This window comes from Leiobunum rupestre, chromosome 10 (genome assembly GCF_980474605.1).
Source record: "Leiobunum rupestre chromosome 10, qqLeiRupe1.1.hap1, whole genome shotgun sequence".
NCBI classification, from domain to species: Eukaryota; Metazoa; Arthropoda; class Arachnida; order Opiliones; family Sclerosomatidae; genus Leiobunum; species Leiobunum rupestre.
In genome coordinates, this window is record NC_143393.1 from 26,834,830 (window position 1) to 26,855,880 (window position 21,051).

At 39.4% G+C, this 21,051-nt stretch overlaps 1 protein-coding gene across 2 annotated transcripts in view; it reads left to right on the forward strand.

Moving 5' to 3' along the window:
* The window catches only part of E23 (ABC transporter G family member E23), a 60,513-nt gene that overhangs the window by 21,497 nt on the left and 17,965 nt on the right, over positions 1-21,051 (forward strand). The window contains exons 1-3 of one of the 2 annotated variants that reach the window (XM_090160582.1): positions 5,128-5,341; positions 14,584-14,750; positions 15,677-15,846. In XM_090160582.1, the coding sequence (XP_090016708.1) occupies positions 5,250-5,341; positions 14,584-14,750; positions 15,677-15,846 (429 nt within the window). In that variant the 5' untranslated portion in view covers positions 5,128-5,249. Of the gene's footprint in view, positions 1-5,127; positions 5,342-14,583; positions 14,751-15,676; positions 15,847-21,051 lie in introns of those variants that run through there. The other variant, XM_090160581.1, reaches the window with a different exon arrangement.

The window sequence follows — 21,051 nt, forward strand, 5'->3', positions numbered from 1 at the left end:
GAGGCGTATCCTCCGGGAATGTATGTGAGCCCGAGGCGGAATCACGCCCTATTCTCGTGCGTAAAGGATCACCAATCGATCGAAACTCTCTCCTCTGTATCGATTTTGACGTGACGTCCTAACTGCGAGCTCCGTTTTAATAAATTTTGATTACCTTGTAAATAGTTTTATTTTCCCATCATCTCATTTAATTCGCTGGCTGAGAGCGCGTAGAAAACATTTTGGCCTCCATGTTGGCGATAGCTGTTACCATAAGTAACATAATATACTAAGTATGACACTTCCTATTGATTTAATGCTAATTTTCTACCCGAACCTTTTTTTGGCACTGATACTCTCTTCAAGCTGTAACTTTAACTCGCGACTTACCGTTTTGGAAGACTACTCTTTGATAAAAATTTAAGCCTAATATCGGAGAGCACGTTTTGGAGTCGCGAGGGGCTTTGACTTTGTTTCGAAGTCCGCGTGCGAATCATGCTTGATAAAAATCATGAGCTCGTGGCGCCCGGAATAACTTTTTTAATTTTAATCATTTTAGCCTAATATTCCGCCTATCTATCGGAAACCAGATGTTTCGGCTTGGCGGAAGTCTCGTATATTTTAGACACTAGAGGGCTCTGTGCTGAGAAAACATCTTGATTACGCAATAACTATGAACATCAGTTTGGTTGTTAATCTCGTTAATTGTCATACTTATTATTATTATGTTACTTATGCTGTTACGCGGAAGGTTTTGAAATTTTCAAATTCGTTTGCGAACAAGAATTATAGAAGATAGTTTGAATTTGGTATCAATCAGCGCATTTGCAGTGATGATTTAAAGGTAATAGTAGGTGTAGGGTGATGTTCAGTGGCGTAGCTATAATGGGTGGCACCCGGTGCGGATATCATGGTGTGCTACTTACTAGTCAAAACGTGTAAAAACGTTTTTCGAATTTCTCTAGTTTGTATAAGTTTTTATTTTTTTCACGATCGGGTGTAACCCCCAAAACGCCCCCGCCGTTCCCCTAGCTACGCCACTGACTGTTAGCTCACGTGGCACAAAGGGCTTTCCACGACCCTCCTACGCGTTATAATCCGGCCGCCTGAATTAATGGCATTAAATATTTTCTACCTTTTAAGATGGTATGCTAAAATCTCCTTCTTTTAAATTAACCTAACCGAATAAAGTTTTTACAAAGTCTGCGGAAACTCTGCGTTAAATATTTAATGGCAAATCTATCGAATTAGATATCCCTGTTGGCTTATCAAGCACGCGAAACCCTTTTAGTAAGAACACCTTCCCTCCGTTAAAAAGCTTTGGTTGAATCCCCCTTTTCCCTGCCAGCGGCGGTATCGCGGAACCACCGAAGATCTAAATATAATTTTTGAACAGTGTAGCTGAATCGGTGTTCAAGGCGAAGGCGTTAAACTGGAGCGCAATGTATAATATCGGCCTTGACCTTTCGTGAAAAAACGCGAGCTGGCTTCCCAATATTATTGTCGTAGTTTTGTTTTTCTTTCTTTTTTTTTCTCGTCAATCAAAATCGATATGATTGATCAGCCAACTCGTATTGATTGCCCATATTTCCTAATTATCCATTTTCCCCAGGGGCGAAGTCCCAAGGACTTATTCCTCTGAGAAGGTTTCACGGGGTTTTTTCTATTCGATGTTGTTTGTCGAAAATGGGATTGATTCTATGTTTTTAGGAATTCAACAATATTCGGATGTGGTTTTTGCTATTTACTGTTGGTACTGATATGGAAGTTTGGAAAATTCGGAAACTGTTGGTCGGCTTTCGAAAAAAATGTTCATCGGATTTCAAAGAAAACGTTGGACATGGTCGGTTTCCAAGAAATGTTGATCGGTTTTCTAAAAAAACATTGGTCGATTTGCCAGGAACCAATGCTCGACTTTCGAAAAAACGTTGGACATGGTTGGTTTTCCAAGAAACGTTGGTGGGCTTACGAAAATAAACGTTGGACATGGTCGGTTTTTCAAGAAACATTGATCGGTTTTCTAAAAAACGTTGGTCGGCTTTCGAAAATAAATTTTTGCACATGATCGGTTTTAGAAAAAAAAATTGTTGCACATGGTCGGTTATTGAAAAAACGTTGGTCTGTTTATTTAAATATATTTTTAGTGGTTTTCACCAGATATAAATTCAATAAAATCTCCTCCAGTAGATGGTTCTGATGGTATTTGTAAGCTTAAAACGGCTAAAATCGTGGTTGCCCTTGTAAAAAAAGAGTGACACTCTTGAACCTTGGAAGACGTTCTGGCGTTTCATTTTCACGATCAAGGGCCTAACTAACTTTTTTATTTTTATCCGAAGCGACCCTGGAAAACGGGCTAGCCTACCAAGATATCGAATTATCCTTCCGTATATGTTAAAGATATAGGCGAAAGAATCTTCGTTATCAGCGACCCACTCGTCAACTTAGTTGGTTGTTGACTCGAGGACTCAATTGGCTTCCCTCTGGAATTGAATATTCCGAACGCCACCTCAACATCGCCGTTTCAAGCCATAATTCCCATCTTCTCAAATTAAGATAGACTGTTGGCATTCTCGAGCACTCAGACCAACTCGAAAAAATAGGGGCTTCGATTATTTGACCTTCAAAATGTCTTAAGAGACCGGTCTGTCACGCGGATCGTCTGCTAGAGAAAGGGTTAACGGTGGCGGGGGATGCGGCCTTGAACATTTCGTTACATCAACAAGATTGGATGATCTTACGCGTAATCACGGTATAATCCCTACATGGTCTAAAACTCGCGACAAAGGCTCGGCCTGTTGTTGACGTACAAAAGGCGATCTTCAAAAAAGCTAATTCCCGTCAATTTTTCCAAATAATGAAAACACTTCTAAGCCTCGGTCTAAAACGCGTTGACGGACCTATTTCGTCAAACATTTACACCTGGCGCCATCTAGGGCTCTAAATGTTCATTGACTCCGTTTCTAAACGATTTGGGGCTAAGTTTAGAACGTTTATCCAATTGCCAACTCTCGAGATGATTTTGAATGTCACTTATTGTAGGAGTCGAGGGTGAAATATTGTCTTCGACTGCCAAGAAATGGTGTTAAACGTATTCGTGCCTCGTTGCTTTCGCGTTCCGCTAAGTTTCATTTTATTTTTACTTTATTCGTAAGGACTAAATACTCCTTAAACGGATTTCGAAATCTCTCGATTAACACGAAAACCTAATATTTACCAAAAAAAAAACAGTTTGTTTTGGAAAAGTTCACGGGATAAGGATGCGCTAAGACGTTGAGGTAAACTTGAAAAGTATGCCTTCGGTTTATCGAACGACAAGCGGCTATCAGTTTTACCGGTTTTGCTTGATAGCGACTACTTTCCTCCACGTAAGAAATGCGACGGAGCCGAGTTGACCCATTCTGTTAAGCGTATTTATTAGCCGAATTCACAGTCAATTATGAGTTGTCTCGCGGGTTAATTTCGCGCTAGAAAACGGCGAGGGATCGAGTGGAGGACGTACAGACTGTTTACCGTACACGATATCCCTAGTCGTTCTTCTAGGGCGAGCTTAACGCGTCTATTGATGCGCGAAATCAGTCAGTGAACCCAGGAAGGAAAACCGACTCGCAGGGGCAAGTGCATTTCTCAGAGATTCTCTTACCTCTCTCGCCAATGTCCCACGACTTTAAATTGTTCAAATTAATAATGAAAAGGGAATGCAAATCACTGATAAAAATAATAAAACTTCAATAAAACTAGAATTCGTCATTCCAACCTATTTGATTTAGGGAACGATCCTAATCAATTATGTACTTGCGTACTGATTTCAAATAAAAGACAACATTTATTTTAAAATAAAACTAAATTTTACCCTTCCGCGTTGAGTTTGCAAGTTCTCTCCCCCACTGGTTAAAGGGGTTTTCCGCCGAGTTCCAGGGTTTCCCCTTTCCATTAAATATTGTAGCGGTTAACGGTAATAGTTAGTGTAGGTAGCTGTTGGCTAGCGTGGCATGCGGGGCTTGCCACCACCCTCCTACGCGTTGTAACAGGGCCTCCTATTTAAAGGCATTATAAGTCACTAGATTATTCTGTATTTTCGAATAAATTTTCTGTCATCTGCACTTTTATTCGTTTAATTTTCTTTTAAATCCGTATATTTTTGGGCAAGTAGTTAATTTTTAAAACTTAGCATATAATTAAATTTCAATAAATGACGTAACCAAAAAACGTTAATTGCAGTTATTTAATTAATTATTCAAATTTGAATGCGATGTATTTCGAAAGTACATATTTTAATGATATGGTCGTCTTTCAAAACTAGCTTTTAAAATGGTTTTAAAATAAAATAAAAAAGCGATTACGTTCGAGGCCTCTTCGCGAGGCCCACTTCACCGACGACTTTAATCCCTTCGAAGAAATGTTAAAACGGAGAAGTTGAAGCTACCAAACTCGTCTCTTCATAAGCGATGGAAGAATCTTTCCAAATATTGAGATACCAGATAAGAGTCTAACCTGCCAAAAATGTACCCAAGCTATCATTAATTTATAGACGGTTCGGATTATATGACAGTAAGATGGCATTCAACAACGCGGTGAAAAGCTATCACCGACGCCCGTAGTTATTTTCGACGCGACTAGATACCCCTGCAGTCAGTTTTTCCCTATTCGTGACTCCCCCCTCTCCTCGAGCGCGCGCGCGTTTGTTTCCGATTCCGTCCGCAACGGCGCTAGCGTCGCTCCAGCAGAGGCGCGGGCGACGTCGTATTCCTGCCTTTCGCGGTATTCGCTGGTTGAGTGAAACTCGGCTTCAAGCTCTGCCGGAGATCAGCGCGTCACGTCATAGCTTCTCTTTTTTCTCCTCGAGGAGAGAGAGAGAGAGCCGCAAAAGTGTCGGACCAGCTCCGTTGGAAAAAGTTTCGCGTCCTCTTCGCCATCCGCGCGTATTACGGCAGTACGCCGGCGCGAGCAGTTTCGCGTCTCTCGGCACACTCTCAATTTCACTCTCTACGCCTGGAATCTCTTCTAATGGCAAAAGTTGCTACAAAGTTTTCAAAATCGTTCGTTTAGATTTATGGCTACGTTCGTAGTAAAACGGACGTTTTATTCGTTTGGTTTTCTTTAACAAAATCGCGCGTTAAGTTTCGCTCACTTCTCGACGGTGACTTTTTGAGATAATTGGTGCAATTGTGGTGATATTTTTTCGTCGCGTTCTCCGCGATAAGGAAGCTTATTCGAAGGTGGGAGTGCGTATTTTGGAAGGCGCTCTCCGATAGGACAACCCTTTACGTAAAATGTTACCACTGAGCTATAGCTTGGAAGTGGCTCATTTTCTAGAGCAGACCGAAATGGCTCGTATGAGGCCCGCTATTCATCCGAAACACAGGTAAAGAAAATATCTTTCTTCTATTTCCATTTACCCAGATTAATCCCCCCCCTCCCCCAAAAAAACTAAATTTAAAGTTCGGAACTTCCAAAGACCAACTCGAACATCCCCCGCATCGCGGTGTCGCTAGAAAGTCTAACATTTCAGTGTCGAAGAATTATAAAGCGACATCTATGATTCCGAACGCCTACTTATTTCCCAAAATTGGGCTTTATTTTCGCGTTTGCAAAGGGCGAAATTCCGCTTTAGTAGTTGTAGCACGGCTATGGCGGACAATTTATTTCTTTATCGTCACAAGAAAGCGCATAAATAAAAAAAAACCTAGAGAATTTCATGAAGGGAAATAAGCACGTAGAACTTAAAAGTATCGGTTAAATTCATTAATAAATAATGGATAGTTTGCATTTAACGATGCTCCGGCGGACGCGCAGAAGTTTGAATTTCCCCGAGGCAAGTTAGGATAGTTACCGTAGTTTTTTGTTTGTCATTTTATTTATAATACATTAGCATTTAATTTGTTTTGTAGCATTACCCTCTCTACGCTTAAATACGGTAAGTAACAGGATTCTTAAGTCGAAACAACGTGCTTAAATTATACATTGTCCCAATCGCTACGTCTACGGTTATGTAAAACGTATCTTTAAGTATTTAAATTGCTTTAAATTACAGCTATATAGCGGACTTGGCTGCCAATTTTTTTTCAATTCCGCCATTTTAAAATTGGCTGCGTTCCAATTTTGTCGCTGAAAACGCCGGCGGGGGGAGGGAGGAGGGAATTATCGAGCCCTCTGGCGCGCGGTAAAGGAACTAAATGACGAAATAATACGTATAGTTTTTACCACTTTCACATCGTTGAATTACGAACTAAATCGTATTTAATTATTAAACTATAAATCGAATTCTAAAACATTGTATCATTTTCGGTACAGAAATGGTAACAATGTATTCTTTTAAACGGATGAAAATACATTATTTCAAAAAGTATCGTACATCTTTATAACTTCGTGTTCTACGGGTTGGAAAATATGTTTACCAAGATTTAACGGGGAATATATGTTTTTTTCTTTTATACGTATATAGTTAAGGATTACGCTATATAACCTGAATTTCATTTTTTTCCCTGATTGGGTAACTTAGTGTTTCACGCTGTTTTTCACCGCTTTATTTTTTATTTCGATTTTGGGATCTAGGACACTTAAACTTTCTCTTTCGTTTAACAAGAGAGAGAGAGAGAGAGAGAGCGCCTTTCCCCGAACTCTGATTCTGGCTCGTTTCGTGCTCGTCATTTGTTAAATCTCCGATATATCTCGTTTTCGAAAGTCGGTTTCAAATAATATACGACCACGTACAAGGAACCATTTTTAAAATTTAATTTGTCGTGGAAATCAGGCTATAGTTTTAGTAGTAATATATACATCTCCCTTTTACCGCTAATGCCAACGGATTGGAGCTCACCCGCTACAGCCTACACCAATTGAATTGCGGCCTCGCTACATCTAATACCAACGGATTGGAGCCCTCCCCTACCGTGGAATATGGCCTGTCTCCGCTACAGATAACTCCAACGGATTGGAGCTCTCCCCTACCGTGGAATATAGCCTGTCTCCGCTACAGATAACTCCAACGGAATATAAGCCTGTCTCCGCTACAGATAACTCCAACGGAATATAGCCTGTCTCCGCTACAGATAACTCCAACGGAATATAGCCTCCGCTACAGATAACTCCAACGGAATATAGCCTCCGCTACAGATAACTCCAACGGAATATAGCCTGCCCCAAAAGAGAACTCGAACGGAATATAGCCTCCCTCCGCTAGGTAACTCCAACGGAATATAGCCTCCATCTGCTAGATAACTCCAACGGAATATAGCCTCCCTCCGCTAGATATCTCCAACGGAATATAGCCTCCCTCCGCTAGATATCTCCAACGGAATATAGCCTCCCTCCGCTAGATAACTCCAACGGAATATAGCCTGCCCCATAACAGATAACGCCAACGGAATATAGCCTCTCCGCTACAGATAACTCCAACGGAATATAGCCTGCCCCAAAACAGATAACTCCAACGGAATATAGCCTGCCCCAAAACAGATAACTCCAACGGAATTTTCGCCTGCCCCAAAACAGATAACTCCAACGGAATTTTCGCCTGCCCCAAAACAGATAACTCCAACGGAATTTTCGCCTGCCCCAAAACAGATAACTCCAACGGAATTTTCGCCTGCCCCAAAACAGATAACTCCAACGAAATATAGCCTGCCCCAAAACAGATAACTCCCAACGGAATATAGCCTGCCCCAAAACAGATAACTCCCACGGAATAAAGCCTCCCTCCGCTACTCCAGCGGAATAGCCTACCTTCTAACAGCCAACGGAATGTATAAATATATATGTATATAATATATAGCTTGGCTTTAATTAAAATTTACAGCCGATAACCGTGCGTAAATGTTTACATTAGCACAAAGATAACTTTATCGTCTGAAATACAACCTCCAACTTAAATAAACCTCTCACCTTACTGACGTTAGATAACTTAACCCAAACTTTGCAAACTCGCAATTATTACATTTAAACATTTGTTATCGTCGGAATTCGGCTGCACCCGACTTTAAAAAATGACTCCACTTTTCGGTGAGCATTCGAGGGGGAGACAGGTGTTCAAACGCTGTCAAACCCAATCGTACATAGCTTACCGTGAAACCCGAATTAAAATGGCTATTTTTTATCCCTCCGTCACCGTGCGCCATCGTATAAAAAAAATGTGGGCTTATAGGTATGAGGGTATATGTATTTGTAGAATGGTTGAGAGATTTCGCTCCATACCTAGATACCCAGTATAGAGACAAATTTGTGTACCTGCGCCGCTCCATCCAAAAACAGGTTTCCACTTTTCAAAGCCACTTTTTATTGCCTTTTTATAGCCAAGTAATCGACTCCCCCCTCTATCCCCCCTCTCAACGTATACATTCGCGATATTAAGCTATCGGACAGCGCAGACTTTACTCCCCCCACAACTTTGAATTAATCGCTTTTTCTTTTGGTTCCTCCTATAGTAAAAATCATAACGTTTAACGAATTGTATTTTATCATTAATTTTTTTAACAGATTTTTCAATTTTATAGACTATTTTATATTTTATTTATTTTAGACGATTGTTATAGCGGGAGGAATTTTGATTGTAGTTAAATTAATCTATGGGCGTTGTATTTTATGAATTATTTCGTTGGATGTTTACGCGGATTTTTTCGTTTCATTCTTTAACGTTTTGCGAAAACCATTATGCAAATAACAAGTCTGGCTTTAATAACGTGATGAGAATTCTAATTTATTTGTAAAGTACCGTAGACTAAGGCACTAACTGCACGTGACGTTTTATTCGGGTGGACATAGTAGCTTAGAGGCTTGGCCCACCTGCCCAGTCAGGCCGCCTCTGATCGCGGATTTTCGCGTTTGGTAAATCGCGGTTGAAATACTTTTCAGGAATCTACTAAAGTAGAACACGCGATATCTGTAAAGGATTACGGACGACACCACAGCTTATGATTGGGTTGCATTAAGCAGTTTGAATCTTCCGCGGCTTTAAATTTTGTATTAAGTGCACGTAAAATTACTTATCACAAGTTATTCCAAAATGGCTAAAATACTCTTTTAAAGTTTAATGAAAAAAGTGGCATTGAACTAATAAAAAAAACACGCCAGTTTAATCTTTTATCGTGGGTTCAACTTTACCAACTATCTTCGTAATTGTGAAATAAAATACCCTCCTTGTGGACGTAACGCTTTATCACTGGTGTAGATGGATTTGAGTTAAATGAATTCTACGTTTAAAAAAAAACTACTCTGTGTAGTTAATAGTTAGTCTTATCGTTCAAAACTCAAACATGAAATTCGTATTTTGAAAAAAAAAATTGATTAAAAAGACGTTTGGTTCAAATTCTATCGGTGTAAATTTCACGGTTTGAAAATTTTAAGTAAACCTAACCTAAAGAATATATATATATGGATAAAATAGTTTTCTCAAGTCTCGAGATGGACGGGGAAAAGTGTTCAGTTTTAAGGATAAATCTTACTCTTCTTAAAAATTCCAGATTATTTTTTATTTTTTATAAAAACGAGTAGAACTTGTTTCTTTTTGTTTTTTTTATCCAAAAACCTAGAAATCCGGTTAGTTTCAGATATATTATATATATATATATATATATATATATATATATATATATATATATATATATATATATATATATATACATTTTGTGTTATATATTATTTTTAATAATGTCGCACGAAAGTAGGCCTAAACGTACGGGTAAATGATTTTTTATACGCATTTCGTATACCTGTATTAATTACCTTCGTATCTTTAATTGTGGTTGGTAGTTGGTGTTCTAGTGTACAGTGGTCTCACGACGAGCTGTAATGTAGCTTATAATAGAAAGACAAAACTCGTTTTAGTTTTGTTTAACTTAATAAAGAAACGACTAATTAAAAAAGTTATGATCGGTATTTTTAAATTTGGGGTTTTTAAGAGACGTAGAACTCGCGATTACGTTGTCTCGTAACTCACGACACTATATAATATATCATAATAAATGTACCCTATTTTGCAATTTATATTGTTTATTGACGACGTACAAACGGCAAATAAATAAAAGCAAACGAACTGAAGTAAATGCGCCTTTAAAAATAACAGATCTATTTGTGTACGAAAGTAATTATTACTTAGTTATAATTATAACGCCGTAGTGAAATCTTTCGTAATTTGGCATTGGGAAAAAAAAGGTTCCGAACCCCTCTCGTAGTGTCGTCTAGACTGGGCGGATAATAAGAATAGTTACCTCGCGAACACATCGACACACCCTGCTGGGTAGATTGAAACGGCAGCCAAAAATACAATGCCGCTGTTCTGTGTGGGTTTCCTATATATGGGCGTTTCGACTATGTATATGAAATACTTTGGATACCAGCAAATACCTTTTTTAATGGTGAACTCCTTACTCCACCCATTTAACGCTCACTGTACTTTGTATTTATCAGCTGTTTTCGTTCTAATTGAATTAACACATTATTCAAATAGCGTCGAGGGTTCCACTTTACTACGTTGATTTACACGATATATGTAAAGCGATATCGCGCTTGGGTAAATCAGAATTTATATCACCGTTTCAATTTAACGAGTGCAGATTTTATTTAAAGCGTAGTGTAGTCTAAACTATTTTACGTACTTCGTGAATGCAACAGTACCCATTAAAAAATAAATAAATATCGGACTTTTCTCTTCAGTTTATGTAAATAGCAGTAGATTAAACACGAAATGTCCAAAGTGACGTAGGACTCACGAACGTCAAGTGCTGGACTAAACTAAACACCACGGGGGATTTGTAAGCTCTTCTTCAGTGACAATGCAAACGCAAATACATTATTCTTAGTAGGCTACAATATTTCTTTTGTATTTCCGTCACTCCGAAATATTTCAACACGGACGGCCAGGAAAATGATATACCCCCCTTATAACGTCACCTTGGAACAATCGTTAAGCCTTTTCCATAAAAGAAAAATAAGATTAAAAAAGTGAACGACACCTTGAAAAATTATACGCGTCCTTTGTTTTATTATTTTCCATATTCCCCTCCTCCCTTCCCAGTCTTCCCTCGTCAAATAATTCGATAGGTACCTTTCTTGCTGTACCTTGAAAAACAAGAGTAGGGAGGCGTTTAAGCGGTAATCGTGGCTCATTTGCATAAGCCCGTGCCCTCAACGTGGTACTTCGTCTGAAAAATGCGTCGTCCTTTGGCCTTGAGTTCCTTTCTTAAGCAGAAACGGAACCTGCCCCACCCCCCCCCCCCCTGCTTCTTGGTTTCTGCCATATCCACGTAATTATAACTTACAGCGAGAAATCGCTTTTTGCACATTTTTTTGTATACTTTGTTTGAAGGTTTCATTAAAATAACGTTCCCCTTTTACGATATATATAAGTTCGTAAATTTTTTAGTGTATATGTCTCTAAGCCGCTAGGGATATTACCGTCGCGAGTTCGGTAGCACTTTTAAATTGAAATTCAATTCCAACTTCTAAATACGTTTTGTTAAAATTTCTTTCAACAATTGTATTGGTGTTAATGGGTAATCTTCTGCGTTATCCGCGTTTGCGGTTGCAAAGTCCAGAAGTATTCCTAACTTGAGTCGGTTTGTTTACGTTGTCTCCCGTTTCCAAAGATTAGGCTTAACCATAGTGTATATCATTGTATGAAATAGCCTTTAATATGCAAATGAATTAACTTATCTCTCGTAATGTAGGAATTTATTCCGCAACTGTTGTCTCAGTTTGTCTGGGAATGGTTTTATTTGATGACCGACAGACGAGAGTATAAAGTTAACGAGACAACGTGTTCTATTCGAGCCAATTGGTCTCGTTAGTTTTACGAATATACGGGGTAAAGTGGCACCGACGACGAGGCACTTTAGATAACCTTAAACTAAAGATATTCTTATTGGCGATTTATCGCGAAATTGAGTATAACGCGGGACCAACGACGTCCCAAATCAGGAAATGGACCACACTAAATCGTGTAAAATTAATCACAAATCTAGTTTAAACGTTTAAAATTAATTTAAATGATAATAAGGTAAAATATTTGTCTCGTGGATAGGGCGTTTTTCGTCTGCTTGGGGCGTTCGTTTATAATATTAACCCTTTACAACAACAAAAAAAGTATATAAATTTCTGGTTCTTTAAATCCTGTTCGACCCATATTTTTATATACAATTTAAAATGCCATTCTGGTTGAAAAATGACTTTTGGCTATCTCCGAGTAGAAACGAAGAGGGGGGCGACAGTAACCGATTTTGGTGCGCCGCCCCAACCACCCTCTAGTCTTTAATCTTGGGGGATGTCTCCTGGCTTCAGTCCCGGAGAAAGAGAAAGTTCTCCTGGAACAGGGAAAGAAAAATCTTCGCAACAAGGATTGATCTTACGGCAGAGAAAGTATCTCCGTTCCCCTTAGTGACTAAAGTGTTACGACCAATTCTCTTGACATCGGGCCGCCAATATCGAGTTAACTGACGTAGTCTTAACCCTCTCCCCGCCTTTGATTGAACAGTCAAGACAATTATTAGGTCAGGTTAACGACATTATAAGTTTTATTTTGCTCTTTCCTTTTTTCTCAGCCAGTTTCGTCGTATTTTACCCATTTCAGAAATTGACGTTTAAAAATATAGTTAAGGCAAAGAATACATTTACGTCGACCAAGTTTTTTTAGAGGGAAGTTTTTTCGTTTAAGGGCTACACCGGAGTTTGAATTTGACCCGTTTCACGCGCTAATTTCCAGAATAGGATTGCTATTATTTGCTGCCACGTGCTAAATCCGGGCCGAATTTTTGAAACGCTGGTGTGGCACTTTAAATCAATTAGTTCTTGGTTAAATCCTAAGTTATTCGAATGTATGTCACTCTGATTATTCTTAAATTCCCAGATATTCTTAATAATTTCATTAAATTAATTCTAGGTTTATTGTATAAACTAACCGATCAAACCGCATTCAAAGCGCTCTCTAGCCAGGGAAATCGGGGAAAAGTCAGGGAATTTAAAAATTGCCCTTAAAGTTCAGGGAATTTTAAGAACCTGCAAAAAGTCAGGGAATTTAACTTTATCTTGACACTATTTGAAGGTAATTTTACTCTAGATCTATGACAAATTCTATGATTATCATTTATTTCCTTGCAAGATTGGCTAATTTTTTCAATAACTTTTTTACTGAAATATAAGTCCGTTTAAATTTATTAACATCTAATAAAAGTAAAATATAAATTTTTTTTCTCAAAAAGTCTGGGAAAATTTCTTAAAATGGTCAGGGAATAGTCAGGGAATTTGAATCTAAAAATTTTGTGGCAACCTTGTTAGCGTCTTAAACTTATACGAATGCCAGTGAAATATATTGTTAATGGTAAGATTTAAATAAAAAAGAGTTGCGTGACTAGGCTAGAAGAAGCGAATATTCGCTTCGTAATCAATCTCTGACGACGAATACATTGAAAGCGATATTATTCTCAGTTATTCCAGTCCTCGGCGTACGGAGAATCATTTTTTCTCCTTTTTTTCGAAATTTTTGTCAAAGTGCCAAAAGGGTGAACGCTCTACTTGTATATAAAAGTCGCCAAAATTTCGATTACGCAATTTTTATAATGTCGTCCCGTTAAATAGCACTAGGGGGAGCGTGGTCATGAGACCCAATTGTCTTAACTTTTTTGAAACCTTGAAAAACATTGATAAAAATAAAATTAACGTTTCTATAATGATTAGCAGTGGACGTCGTTAAATTTTGAATTAATTGTCTACTTAATATATTGAAAACGGTAGTTTTTCGTTTGAATTTAGGTGTCTAAATTCGGCAGTTCATTAGCAAAGTATTCTCGTTTAATTAAGATAGTCTGACCCTTTAAAATATTGACCGACTGAAGGGCAAGCTATAATTTGATTAAGTGCTTCCAATATGTGGTTCTTAATTAATATCGAATCTTTATGGACGTTAAATTAACTGAGTAAAGAAAAACAATGATCACAATTTCTGCTATAGATGGCGACACGGCAGACGATCGTGTAGCGCCACTCAGCGGCGTTATATTCTACGGCCTTGATCAAAGGCTACTTCAACCCCAAAACGGACAATCTATGAACTATTTTATTGGAAATATTACCAAGGAAGCAGCGTTGCCAACCGTACTATAATTATAGTACATTTCGAATTTTTCCGTACTATAATTTCAATCGCGTACTAAATTACGCTTTTTGCGATAATTTTACTATATTTCCGATATTTGCGCGATAATTTAAGAAATTTTAGAAAGTTCCTTTCTGTTAACATAAGAACCGCGTTTCCAGTTTCTTATGTTACTCCTAGTAGGCTAAGAATTGAAATATTATACTCCTTGGTGTGTTTGGTTTGTACTCGAAAATACGGCCGACTTGACTAATCAAGCGTGTTTTAGCCTAACGAAAACTAAATATGTTAGTAACGGCCAACTATGATAAAGTGCTACCACGCTATAGCGAGTAATCAAAGTTGGCCGTACTTGTGTACTATAATTTTCTTGAAAGTTCGATAATTTTTCGGCTTTGATACTATAATTTCAATTTTGGGACTTATTTCTAGCTTTATCCGTTTTGGGCGCTTCATTCGCGTTCCTTTTGATATTAATTTCGTTAATTTAAATAATAAAATGTATCTTTTTAATCTCGTTTTAGGGCGAACGGTTCAGCCGGGAATCTGGCGAATAACAACCCAGCCAGACATCGTCCGTTGGACCTGGTTTTTCGCGATCTGAATGTCTGCTGCGGCGGCAAACCTGTCCTTCACGATGTCAGTGGCTTCGTTATGCCCGGAGAAGTACTGGCCGTCATGGGACCAAGTGGTTAGTCATTGTTCCATTGCCCACCTTTATACGATTTAGACTTCAAATTGATATATATTTATGGTGGAATCTAAGAATTACCCTTACAAAACATTTTTATAGAAAACATAAAATGTAATGACTCCGGAACCATTTTCAATAGAATATGTAGAATTCTGGATCAATTTTCTATAAACTCTATAGAATTCATGATAAAGTTTTAAGATAATCTATAGAATTACGGATAAATTTTTGTATAGAATCTGTAGAATTTCTGATAATTGTTTTATAGAATTGCAATTTTCTATAGAATCTATGGCGTTTTGCGTCAATTTTCAATAGAATCTACGGCATTTCGGATCAATTTTCTATAGAATCTATGAAATTCCAGATCAATTTAGACCCTTTTAATAGAAATATTTAATAGCGCATTATAGAATATAGAAAACCTTCAACCTTTTAAGATTTCTATAAAATTTTATATAGAAAGTCTATAGAAAATTTTGGTAAGGGAATTTTTTGATGACCAATTTCGAATTGAATGTTAGACGTCATTGAACAGGGAACCTTTGAATATCAAGTTTATATCAGCGGTGGTTCAATATCTGTCGCGTAGTCAATTAGTGTAGGAAACTATTATCTGCGCGGAATAACTCGTCGGGCACTTGACTGGATAGGCTTAAATCCCACTTTACGAAAGAATATAAAATAATCTTTAAAAGTGTTCGACCTCTTATCGGAGACAGTCTTTAGACGAGAGCATTATCTGACGCGAGGTGGCGAGTGTGTCTATGATAAACTATCGTTGATCTAACTGGTGTTCCTCTCGTCTACTTTGTTTCTTTTTCCACCCTTTTCTTCGATCCGCTTATAAACGAAATGACTCGTCTTGGTGTGGAGCGCTCACTTCTCCTCCTTGTCCTCTCGTCGTTCTGTCCATCGGCCAGGTTCCGGAAAAACCACCCTCCTCAACGCCCTGGGTGGACGATTGAAGACGTCGCACGGTTCCATCACCCTCAACGGCGAATACATCAGCAAACCACTACGCAGAAGAATATGCTACGTCCTTCAACAGGACATCTTCTTCCCGGATCTAACTCTCAGACAGACACTCATGGTGAGTTGAGCCTCGCTTACTTACTGTTGTCTTTATTGACTGGAAACCTAAGTTAGTCAAATACTCCGTGTGGTGTAGTGGCTAGCACTTTCATCTCGCAACGTGAAGAGCCGAGTTGGATCGCGGTTTGTGGCACTGGGTGAAAACTCGGAACCAATCCTTCCGCGTTGAGATTGTAAGTTCTCTCCCCGCTGCTTAAAAGGGTTTTCCCCCGAATTTTTCCCCTGATTCCTCCCCCGTCCATACAAGTAAAGTAGAGAGCTGTTGGCTCGCGTGGCTTACCAGCAACCTCCTACGCGTTGTAACCCGGCCACCTGGTTTAAAGTCATTAAAAGTCGCTAGCTGACTTGGGCCTAAGGTAGTGCCTTGAGTATTAGCCCGGCTGAAAAATAAAATACATTACAAATGGAATTTCGCACGCAATGTCCTTAATTTTCAAGCGGATATTAACTCGATCGCGAAATAACGATGATAAAATGTTATTAACGTCACTCCGAAATTTTGCTAACTCATTCTCAATTGACTCGAAATGATCGATTTAACTGGGCCTCCACATTCTCGGGATAACCGCGGCTCTGCCATTCTCGTTAAGATTTCGTGTCTTATTGGTATATGGGTCGGTTAGAAGAAAGCCCATGCCAGCGTGCCTCCGTATTTGGATGTCCCTGATGTTTTTCTTCCGTATGTCTCCGGAGAGCCTTCTACTTGTCCCCGAGGTGGACATATTGAGAGTATCACCACTATGGAATAATATTGATATTAGATGACTCTGCCCGTCTCTCGTAGTTGTAAGGCACGCGTTGGTGGCCAGTGTCGTCATAGTGTCAACAAATATTCGCGCAGGAAGGAGAATTGTTGAAATTGGGTTAGTTTACGTTATCAGTCCAAATATAAATCTAACCATTTTCATTAAACTAATATTGTCGAGTCGACGCGCGAGGATGCTATACACGAACGTGTTTCTACCCCCCCCCCCTGCCCTACCAACTCGACGGTTGACACACTGCACTTGTAACCGACAGCACCCGGTAACCCGACACGTCATAAAATATCTCGAGCGTGCAAGGTTAAGTTCGCCAAATTCCACGGTTTTCCGAGCAATATTTTTTGAAAAAAAAAACCTCTAAAAATACCGATATAAGAAAAGAATAGTACCATCCCGGGGGTCCCTTCGTCCGTCGCACCCTGCCAAAAATATTTATCCCACAGAAAGAGAGAGGATAAAAAAAATTGTCTCGGAATAGGGCCGATGGGAACCGGAGGGGTCTTCCCAACACAGAAGAAGCGCAAAAAAAAAGTACCCAAAAAAATCTCGTCCCCTTTGGGTCAGTGGCTCACTGGGCATATGGGTAAAAAAAAGATCCAGAGGATAAGGGTGGGAAAACGCGTAAGAGGGGGGGGGACCCATACTCGGAATCGCCACCCAGAGGAAGTGTTTCGTTAAAAAAAAAAAAACAAGTCGGTGAATGCTCTGTTCCGATAACGCCGAACAGACTGAGACTGAGAGAGAGTTGGACAAAAAAATGCAACGGTGTATAAAGTGTTTAGAATGGCAAATATCGCGGAGCCAAGTATTAGCGTTGAATTTCGGGAGCCGAAGTTATAGGCGTCTGTAATACGGGGTCGCCGACCCGAGCTCGCTTTTCGGGTCGTTCACCTCGCCTTCTCTCTCTCTCGGCTTTTTAAATGTAAAAATCGCAGGGGGGGAGCGAAGGGGAGGGCAGAGTTTAGCCTGGAAATGGGGCGACGTGGGGAGGGGGGCTGATGTCCGCCATTGGCTCGTGCTCGGAAGTCGAGATTCGGTGTTTCCGCGCAGTGTTTACTCCGACGATGCTCGCTCCCCTCTCCACCTCCGCCGCACTCCTACATTTCGACCCAGCTTCTGGATAACGCGAATTCCGGGTCTCCTGACCCCGAATTGAAGGCGAGACTACCGGGTAAAGTCTGCGGAGTTTGGGAAAGGTATCTCTTAGCGTCGATCCTCCCAGCGTACGAACTGAAAATTGGGAGCACTTTCGGTTTCTTCGACGTTTCGTTATAAGATTTTCGCCCTGGGCCTACGTAGAGCATTGGGAATTCGAGCCACCGCGGATTGGGCAATTCGGCCACGCTGGCCACACACACACGGAGAAAGTGTGTTACGCTTACGTGACTCAAGAGTCGTCGTGTTCCTTATTTCGTTTTATATTTGTCGAGGAATCGCCGTTAATCGCGTATCAAAATATTGTAATTGGGTTTCGAAATGTCTTCACAGCAGTGGCGTAGCTGATGGTCCGCAGGGCCCGCGGTGCGAGGGGGGCCTCGGGCTACAGGGGGGGGGGGCTAACCATAAAAAAATTAAAAAGGGGGGCCTCATAGAGATTTTTGCGGGGGGGGGGGGGGGCTCTGAGTTCTCAGCTACGCCACTGCTTCACAGGCTAAATCTTTCATTAGATTGACAAAGGCGCGAATAATGGGTAGTCACTCGTCTAAAACTCGTACGCCTGATTACTGATTTTCCTAAAATGTTATCGCTAATTTAACCATAATTGCCACTGAGCTTTTCGCTAATTTTCACCGAGTTCTCCTAATTTATCGGTGATTCTCAATTAATTCTTTAAAAATGTAGGTGATCTTCAATTAATTCTCTAAAAATTTCGGTGATTTCGAGTAATTTCTCTGGATTTGTATACGCATTTGAGCCGAGGGGTCGGACACTTGCCTTGTACGGGATTGCGGGATTTCGTAGATATTTTGTCTATTTTATCATTATTTTTGAAGTGATTTTGGGATTTCAATGTTAATTTACCATAGAGAGAGTTAAAAGATTTTGCGATTTTAGACAAAGTGTACGGGATTTTGGTAAATGTCCGACCCCTCGATTTGAGCAATCAATTTTTGTTTATATTTAAAATACTTTTTGGTTCAATTAGAAATGACCCACAATGAGAAACCTAGTACGCGCAAGTTGATTTACTTGGTCTTGGATCTAAGGTATCGTTTTAAATTTGACGAGCTGCCTCTACTTGCTAAACTGGAATTTAGTTTACCCACGAATCTCTTAAAATTAATCTGAATTAATTAATTATAATTAAACTTCCGAAGGAATCCAGCTATATTATTTTCAAATAGTTACTAAAACTATTTTATTAATTATCATTATCTATAAAATATAATTAATAGAAAGTAGAAAAAATATTTCTCTTAATGTCACGAGTCAATAGTTTTTACCGAACCTTTTTCGACACTGCCATTCTCCGACTTGGACTGGCAACTAAACAGAGTATTATATTATCGTCCTTAGTAGTAGTTTATTTCGTCTCTACGTTCGATTACGCCATAACTAACTGATAATTTTTTTATTAATTATCATACTTATATATATTACGTTACTTATGGCTTTATGTAGCACTGAGAATGACGTAAGGAGGCCAAGCTCCGCCCCATCTCGATGACGTCGATTTTATTTCCCCAGCCGCTTTTGACGTCATAAAATACGTAAAATACCCCACGATACCTCCGATTAGACGGAACACGCCTGTTTAACACTTTTGATAACCTCTAAAAAGTTCGTGAACCTTCGTTTTTATTTAGATATTTGAAACATCTGTCATTGCCATTTGTAGATATTACGCGGGGATTCCGTACCCTTTTATTATAGTTTTATCGCGGTGAAAACTGCTGGAATAAAAACTTTGAAACGTTTTTCGATTCGAAATGATGAGGATCAGAATTCAAATCTATCGCGAATGGGGTGTACTGTTCGAGGCGGCAAAGATCAAGCACCCCTATTGCGAGCAAGGCAAAAAAGTAGTAGAGGAAGGGGTCCATGACCTCTTCGCTTGACTCCTCGCGTAGGTCATTAATAGGAGAAAAATGTGCTCCGTGGAAATGAGAGGGGCCCCACGCCAGTTTTAAATACATTTGGTTTACAATCTACCACGAAAAAAATTAAATAAGCCTGTTCTTCGTAGATATTGTTGTTCAAATACTAATCTATATACGAAGACCCCCTCCCCCCGGCCCAATAAATGGCAGTCAAATATTAGGCGTACTTAGAGAGACGAAATATATGTAAAAAAATAACAAGCGATGGAGTAAACCGGATCAAGATAAAGATTTTATTTAGTTTCTACCCCTCGGTTTCTGTTTCTGCTAAGCCTCGGCCTCTAGGCCTTGGCTCGACGTTCGGAGAGAGAACTTTACCTCTGGGGCCTTAGCGCGGGTAATTACTGGTTTGTCCAGACTCCAGAGATGCGTGTCTTCTTCTCGAAGGCGTGTTGCATAATGGCGGTGGCGGGGGGCGCTTGTTCAATTGGCAGTCAGGGCATGGAGGCAGTGGAGTAGGGGAGGATAGGAGTGGAGTGTGTTGCTAGGAAAAGGGAATGTTGGTTTTGTGACATAATTATCAAATTGTTTCCTTTCACGTTGCGCTTTTTTTCCCCTTTTGATATTTTTCAGAATGGGTTTTTTTTTATATTTTTGTTTTATTATATATAGTTAGACGCGAGTGCACGATAACAAGAGGGGCGTTATAATGGAGTTATTTTCCTGGGTGTCGTTTATTTAAATTATGGTAGAAAGTTTTTTCGCGTGTAGAAGTTAATTTTCGCCACTCTAATGTCTTTATTCTTTGAATTTTGGTTTTAACTTCGATTTTTTGGTAAATTTACGTTTCATTATCAAAATAATGTTAGAAGTAAATTGTTTATTATACAGGGTGTTTCTAAAGGTTATGCAAAAATTTAAAGGAGTTGTAGAGGGTGAGTTGAGAAGTATGCCTGTTTTTCCCCATTTTCCTACGATGAGTTAAAAGAGCGCCAGAGAGCTTCAAAGTGTGGCCTACTAGCCCCTGGAAGTATGCTGCAACAATAGCAAAACCAAGCAGCAGGGACTTAAAATACTGTTTAAGTTTACTTTTTTACACTGGTTACCTCGATTTGTTCACAAAGTCCCTTTTAACCTATCACACGAACCCAAACCTTAATGTTCGCGTTTCCCTGCTGCTTGGTTTTTAGGCCACACTTGAAGCTCATCGTAGGAAAATGGGAAAAAACTGGCATACTTCTCAACTCACCCTCTACAAATAACCTTTGAAAACACCCTGTATTTAATAACTTTAACAAGGCCTACGAAGTAACTTAACCCTGAAAACCTGTACGTTGCTGGTAGAACACTTCTACAGGCGTTAATAGGCCAAAAATTGATTGTGATCGGTAGGCGAAA